Source organism: Mizuhopecten yessoensis, unplaced genomic scaffold, assembly GCF_002113885.1.
Source record: "Mizuhopecten yessoensis strain PY_sf001 unplaced genomic scaffold, ASM211388v2 scaffold11047, whole genome shotgun sequence".
NCBI lineage: Eukaryota > Metazoa > Mollusca > Bivalvia > Pectinida > Pectinidae > Mizuhopecten > Mizuhopecten yessoensis.
In genome coordinates this window covers 159118-167216 of record NW_018408852.1, presented here as the reverse complement: position 1 = coordinate 167216, position 8099 = coordinate 159118, and the positions used below count along the sequence as shown (strand labels likewise).

Below are 8099 nucleotides of genomic sequence, written 5' to 3'. Positions count from 1 at the left end.
AATATTACATGTTAATAACTTGATTGGAATTATAACCTTGAATTGACAGTTTGATACTTTGAAAATTTTGAGCCAGCCCTACCCCCAAGGGCTGTAGGGTGGGGCTCAAAGGAGTCAGTGTGCTAAAATTTCTTCATTTTCCTTGTTAAGAATCAGAGGTGCTAGTTTCAAATCCTTTTCAGTCTGAAATCTGTATGCTAGATATTGAGTAAGGTGGTTTTATTGTTTTTTGTCACTTTGAATAATATTTCTGTTCATGTTAAAAACAAAATCAACTCTCTGTATAAATATATCAGGTGACCGTTAAGGCCCATGGGCCTCTTGTTCTCTTATTAAAATAACAAATAAAAAGTGGGTTAGACAGGCCCTTTGGGCCTCTTTTCTTAAATCTTGTTTCAAGGTAATTACAGATGACAGTACTATTGGTATGCTTGTTTAGCCCTTTAAAAAATTGTGTGAAAAACATAACATCAGGTTAAATCCAAGCCTTGCAGCTGTTGTAGAAGATATCTGGCCTGCTGTATCCCACTGCATACTCCTATGAGGTGACTAATGAGGAACCACCAACAAGTTGAAGGTTTTCACTCTCTCTTCTTCTCATCTGCCATCTAAATATAAATTAATACGACTGTGATTTGTTTGTTTGTGACAGCAGCTACGGGAAAAAGTAGAACTCCCAAAGTCGGCTCCGGTGAGTGTGCGTGTGGAAAGGTCCTCCATTCCAGATGGTTGGACTGTAGAAACCACAGAGGGGAATCAATACTTCATCAACAAACGAACCCAGGAAAAGGTAAGGAACACTGGGGAACCGCAAATCCTCTGAATATTAAACTAACATAGCAACTTTGTACAAAAAAAATTTGCCAAGTTTTTAGCTCATGATACATATTGATAAATGATTTTACTTCAATTTGAGGCTAACAATCAGGAGTTTGAAAATATTCTTAAATTTGGAACAGGTTGTGTATGTGTGAGGAGTTGTAAACCTATTACACTGTACATGTATTTACTGACTCTGATGCTAAGCTTAGGCTGAAACACTTACAGACTGGTGATTAAAATAAGTGTAATAAGTGTACAAAGGTAATATATCCTCTGACATAATTTAAAGAGGGATGTTACAAAGGTAAAATGTCCTCGACATTTAGTCATTATTATCGCCCTACAGATTTCATTTTCTATCAGATTGTCAGGAAACTTCATACACGTGTTCACAAACATGATCTCTTGTAGGAGTTCAGGTTTCAAGTTTATGAAGTTAAAAACAAGGTCACTGTTGCTATAAATAGTATTTTGGCATTAAATTCCCCTTTAGGCTTCATTTCTTTCCCAATTGTCATACAAACTTCATGTCAAACACTTCTTCTTGTACATGTTTGTATTTTAACCTTTGGGAGTCTCAAAACAAGGTGTAAATACCATTATATAAACAAAAATTGGAGTAATCATAATATATAGACTTTAGTTTTTTATCCGTTTATTTGAAAACCTTTTATGAGATTGTGTTTCCAACTTCTAGGGTCAAAAATAAGGTCATTGTTACTATAATTAAGAATTTGGAGCAAGCACTCTTCAGATTATAGGATCCAATTTTCATGAAGCTCAGACGACATTTTCATAAACGTCAACTTCTCGGCTAGAACATGCTTCGACTTTATAGATCGCCATTACCGGTATTATAAATGGAAAGTTTGTGGTCAACAGCCCTAACTTCACAGCAAATATTATCGTAATACATATATACAAGCGTGTTTTGTTTTCTGAAGCTTGGATATAACTATAGTAACAATACTGTACGCTAATGCCCTAATATAGCCATTATTACTTTGTCACCTGTAATAAGTCTAGGGCTTCATACTTACTCAGAAAGTTCTCAAAAAGGGGTACAAATAAGGTGAGGCCAGAGTGTCAAAAGAGTGGTACAAATCTAGCAAGTCCAGAGGGCCAAAAGAGGGGTACAAATCTGTTAAGTCAAGAGGGCCAAAAGAGGGGTACAAATCTAGCAAACCCAGAGTGCCAAAAGAGGGGTACAAATCTAGCAAGTCCAGAAGGCCAAAAGAGGGGAACAAATCTAGGAAATCCAGAGTGCCAAAAGAGGGGTACTGTTAAGTCCAGAGGGCCAAAAGAGGGGTACAAATATGTTAAGCCAAAAGAACCAAAAGAAGGGTTAAAATCTGGTAAGTACAGAAGACAAAGAGATGGTAAAAAATGATAAGTACAAAGGGCCAAAAGAAGAGTACAAATCAGGGGGCCAAAGAAGGATACCAAATATGATGTTGAATGGGTGGAAAAAAGAGGGGTACAGAATAGGATAAATCCAAGGAGCCCAAGAAAGGATACAGAATGTGACAAGTCACGGGGCCTTAGAAAGGATACAGAATGTAACAAGTCACGGGGCCTTAGAAAGGATACAGAATGTGACAAGTCACAGGGCCTTAGAAAGGATACAGAATGTGACAAGTCACGGGGCCTTAGAAAGAGTACACTTTGTTATCAGGGTACTGAATGTTCAAAAGTCTAGAGGGACTAACTCTAAGAAAAGGTAAAGAAAAGTATTATGTTTATTCCCAAATTTGACCGTATTTTTCTCCCTCATTTATAAAGTCAAGGGGTGGGCTTAACAGCAAGCATGGGCTTATCACAGGCAAAGAGTGATGAACTGACAGTATCTACTGTTTGTTGATACTCTTTTTTGGAGTTAATGCTTCAAATTAAGCTTTTTATTATATATCTACTGTTGAAATTCTGTTGGCTTTGATGGCGCCTTAGCTTGAAGTGAAATTAGTAAAATTGAAAAACAGAAAACTGCTAGGAGACTATTGCCTCCCATGTGTGGGCCATTTGCTTGTTTTAGTGGGGTACACATACAGACGAAAACGGCAAGCCCTACTTCTACAAACTAGACACCGGCGAAACGGCATGGCAACTACCAGAGGTATGTAGGTGAAGGTCGTTTGTTACCATAACAACAATGCAAATTAGGTCATGTAGCTTGGATTTTAATAGTAGGCTAATAAGGGAGATATTGAGCCTGTTACAAAGGTTAATTATATATCATTATCTTACTGTTTTGTTTTATGAAATTTTTCTCATTTGTTAAGTCTTCTACTTTTGTCCTGTTAAATAGTTTTTTATGTGAACTGTTTTAATTTAATAACATTTTCTGTCTATTTCTAACCTTATCATAGAATATTCTAAATTGAATTTTAGCTTTTAGTTGATTAAACTAATCACAAAATAATATTTAACCATAAAAATAAAGTTGTTTCATTTAGAAAATGGATTCGATTTTTAGAAATATATATAGTACAGGTATTTCATAAATTGATTCATGCATGAATTAAAAATAATAAATTTACCATTTAGTAGATTTGCTGTGATTAAAATTTGCTTCAACAATAAATAAAAAATAGCCATTTTGGAATGAAGTATTATAATCTGACTATTTGAAAGTGTACCTGTTAGCATGATACTGTGTGATACCTGTGTGTTATCCCTGTGTGTTATTTCTGTGTAATCTCTGTGTGAGGTGAATTCGTAACAGCTAGCATATAAGCAGTCCTTGTAGTTTTTAGTACGGAATCATGAATTTGTTTGCTAAATCATTTAAGACTTCGTGTGAATGACTGACGAATGAACTGCATGGGAAGTAAACTGACATTAGATTGTCTCCTGGATTATATATAGATATTACAGTCTGAGATTTGAGGAATGTAAAAACTCTTACAATCTGAGATTGAAAATGTGTGACATATAAAATGTTACAGTCTAAGATTAAGACATTGTGAGGTATAAACTGTTACACTGAGATTAGGGAAATGTAAGGTATAAACTGTTACACTGAGATTAGGAAAAGGTAAGGTATAAACTGTTACACTGAGATTAGGGAAATGTAAGGTATAAAATGTTATACTGAGATTAGGGAAATGTAAGGTATAAACTATTACACTGAGATTAGGGAAATGTAAGGTTTAAAATGTTATACTGAGATTAGGAAATGTAAGGTATAAACTATTACACTGAGATTAGGGAAATGTAAGGTATAAACTGTTACACTGAGATTAGGGAAATGTAAGGTATAAACTGTTACACTGAGATTAGGGAAACGAAGGTATAAACTGTTACACTGAGATAAGGTAAATGTAAGGTATAAACTGTTACACTGAGATTAGGGAAATGTAAGGTATAAACTGTTACACTGAGATTAGGGAAATGTAAGGTTTAAAATGTTACACTGAGATTAGGGAAATGTAAGGTTTAAAATGTTACACTGAGATTAGGGAAATGTAAGGTTTAAAATGTTACACTGAGATTAGGGAAATGTAAGGTTTAAAATGTTACACTGAGATTAGGGAAATGTAAGGTTTAAAATGTTACACTGAGATTAGGGAAATGTAAGGTTTAAAATGTTACACTGAGATTAGGGAAATGTAAGGTTTAAAATGTTACACTGAGATTAGGGAAATGTAAGGTTTAAAATGTTACACTGAGATTAGGGAAATGTAAGGTTTAAAATGTTACACTGAGATTAGGGAAATGTAAGGTTTAAAATGTTACACTGAGATTAGAGAAATGTAAGGTATAAACTGTTACACTGAGATTAGGGAAATGTAAGATATAAACTGTAACACTGAGATTAGGGAAATGTAAGGTATAAAATGTTACACTGAGATTAGAGAAATGTAAGGTATAAACTGTTACACTGAGATTAGGGAAATGTAAGGTATAAACTGTTACACTGAGATTAGGGAAATGTAAGGTATAAACTGTTACACTGAGATTAGGGAAATGTAAGGTATAAACTGTTACACTGAGATTAGGGAAATGTAAGGTTTAAACTGTTACACTGAGATTAGGGAAATGTAAGGTATAAACTGTTATACTGAGATTAGGGAAATGTAAGGTATAAACTGTTACACTGAGATTAGGGAAATGTAAGGTATAAACTGTTACACTGAGATTAGGGAAATGTAAGGTTTAAACTGTTACACTGAGATTAGGGAAATGTAAGGTATAAACTGTTACACTGAGATTAGGGAAATGTAAGGTATAAACTGTTACACTGAGATTAGGGAAATGTAAGGTATAAACTGTTACACTGAGATTAGGGAAATGTAAGGTATAAACTGTTACACTGAGATTAGGGAAATGTAAGGTATAAACTGTTACACTGAGATTAGGGAAATGTAAGGTATAAACTGTTACACTGAGATTAGGGAAATGTAAGGTATAAACTGTTACACTGAGATTAGGGAAATGTAAGGTATAAACTGTTACACTGAGATTAGGGAAATGTAAGGTATAAACTGTTACACTGAGATTAGGGAAATGTAAGGTATAAACTGTTACACTGAGATTAGGGAAATGTAAGGTATAAACTGTTACACTGAGATTAGGGAAATGTAAGGTATAAACTGTTACACTGAGATTAGGGAAATGTAAGGTATAAACTGTTACACTGAGATTAGGGAAATGTAAGGTATAAACTGTTACACTGAGATTAGGGAAATGTAAGGTATAAACTGTTACACTGAGATTAGGGAAATGTAAGGTATAAACTGTTACACTGAGATTAGGGAAATGTAAGGTATAAACTGTTACACTGAGATTAGGGAAATGTAAGGTATAAACTGTTACACTGAGATTAGGGAAATGTAAGGTATAAACTGTTACACTGAGATTAGGGAAATGTAAGGTATAAACTGTTACACTGAGATTAGGGAAATGTAAGGTATAAACTGTTACACTGAGATTAGGGAAATGTAAGGTATAAACTGTTACACTGAGATTAGGGAAATGTAAGGTATAAACTGTTACACTGAGATTAGGGAAATGTAAGGTATAAACTGTTACACTGAGATTAGGGAAATGTAAGGTATAAACTGTTACACTGAGATTAGGGAAATGTAAGGTATAAACTGTTACACTGAGATTAGGGAAATGTAAGGTATAAACTGTTACACTGAGATTAGGGAAATGTAAGGTATAAACTGTTACACTGAGATTAGGGAAATGTAAGGTATAAACTGTTACACTGAGATTAGGGAAATGTAAGGTATAAACTGTTATACTGAGATTAGGGAAATGTAAGGTATAAACTGTTACACTGAGATTAGGGAAATGTAAGGTTTAAACTGTTACACTGAGATTAGGGAAATGTAAGGTATAAACTGTTATACTGAGATTAGGGAAATGTAAGGTATAAACTGTTACACTGAGATTAGGGAAATGTAAGGTATAAACTGTTACACTGAGATTAGGGAAATGTAAGGTATAAACTGTTATACTGAGATTAGGGAAATGTAAGGTATAAACTGTTACACTGAGATTAGGGAAATGTAAGGTATAAACTGTTACACTGAGATTAGGGAAATGTAAGGTATAAACTGTTATACTGAGATTAGGGAAATGTAAGGTATAAACTGTTACACTGAGATTAGGGAAATGTAAGGTATAAACTGTTACACTGAGATTAGGGAAATGTAAGGTATAAACTGTTATACTGAGATTAGGGAAATGTAAGGTATAAACTGTTACACTGAGATTAGGGAAATGTAAGGTATAAACTGTTACACTGAGATTAGGGAAATGTAAGGTATAAACTGTTATACTGAGATTAGGGAAATGTAAGGTATAAACTGTTACACTGAGATTAGGGAAATGTAAGGTATAAACTAGCTGTTACACTGAGATTAGGAAATGTAAGGTATAAACTGTTACATTGAGATTAGAGAAATGTAAGGTATAAACTGTTACACTGAGATTAGGGAAATGTAAGGTATAAACTGTTACACTGAGATTAGGGAAATGTAAAGTATAAACTGTTACACTGAGATTAGGAAATGTAAGGTATAAACTAGCTGTTACACTGAGATTAGGAAATGTAAGGTATAAACTGTTATACTGCTATATTAGGAATCACTGTGTGCTATATAAACTTATTGAAACTAGGGATGTTTACTGAGTATTGTGTCAACTGCTACAATCTGACTGTGCAAAGGTCACACTAAATATTACTGTGAAAAGTTTGATTAAAATCCAATTCGATAATTTATTTCTTGCATTTTTTCCCCCAGTATTTTGATGAGGGAAATGCATTAAGCAGGCGTGCTGCTTTCAAACGTCAGTCTGCTGAATCGGTCAGAACATAGCACAACTCCATTACATCGGTGGAATTATTTAAACAAAGTCACTCTGATCAAAATCTCACTGCCTAACATGGTAACTTCTGCAAAGCACANGAGGGTAGTATTAAGGTTAGGCACTAAACTCTAGGGACTGGGAGGGTAATATTAAGGTTAGGCAGTAAACTCTAGGGACTGGTCGAGGGTATTATTAAGGTTAGGCACTAAACTCTAGGGACTGGGAGGGTAGTATTAAGGTTAGGCACTAAACTCTAGGGACTGGTCGATGGTAATATTAAGGTTAGGCACTAAACTCTAGGGACTGGGAGGGTAGTATTAAGGTTCAGCACTGAACTCTAGGGACTGATCATAGAGGGTAGTATTAAGGTTAGGCACTAAACTCTAGGGACTGTGAGGGTAGTATTAAGGTTAGGCACTAAACTCTAGGGACTGGTCAAGGGTAGTATTAAGGTTAGGCACTAAACTTTAGGGACTGATCATAGAGGGTAGTATTAAGTTTAGGCACTAAACTCTAGGGACTGGTCGAGGGTTGTATTAAGGTTAGGCACTAAACTCTAGGGACTGGTCGATGGTAGTATTAAGGTTAGGCACTAAACTCTAGGGACTGGGAGGGTAATATTAAGGTTAGGCAGTAAACTCTAGGGACTGGTCGAGGGTATTATTAAGGTTAGGCACTAAACTCTAGGGACTGGGAGGGTAGTATTAAAGTTAGGCACTAAACTCAAGGGACTGGTCGAGGGTAGAGAAAGTGGAAACTGTATTTTTGAACTGCAGAAACAGTATATGCACATTGGCGGTTATGGGAGGAACACAATGTTATGATATGTAACCACTGGGTTATAAACGCAATATTTATGAATGTAATTTATATATACATTATAGTTATATCAAATCAAACAATAGAACCATTAATGATATTATATATTAACTAAAGGCAAAATAGATATGTATATC

The 8099-nt window shown here is 34.7% G+C and overlaps 1 protein-coding gene across 8 annotated transcripts in view; it reads left to right on the top strand.

The window, feature by feature from the left end:
- LOC110465009 (rho GTPase-activating protein 15-like) overlaps positions 1 to 8099 on the top strand; it is a 58774-nt gene that overhangs the window by 20536 nt on the left and 30139 nt on the right. For 5 of the 8 annotated variants that reach the window (XM_021520556.1, XM_021520558.1, XM_021520555.1 and 2 more), the window contains 2 exons: positions 653 to 790; positions 2855 to 2935. In XM_021520556.1, coding sequence (XP_021376231.1) covers positions 653 to 790; positions 2855 to 2935 — 219 coding nt within the window. The remainder of the gene's footprint in view (positions 1 to 652; positions 791 to 2854; positions 2936 to 8099) is intronic. The other 3 variants (XM_021520557.1, XM_021520553.1, XM_021520559.1) reach the window with 2 other exon arrangements.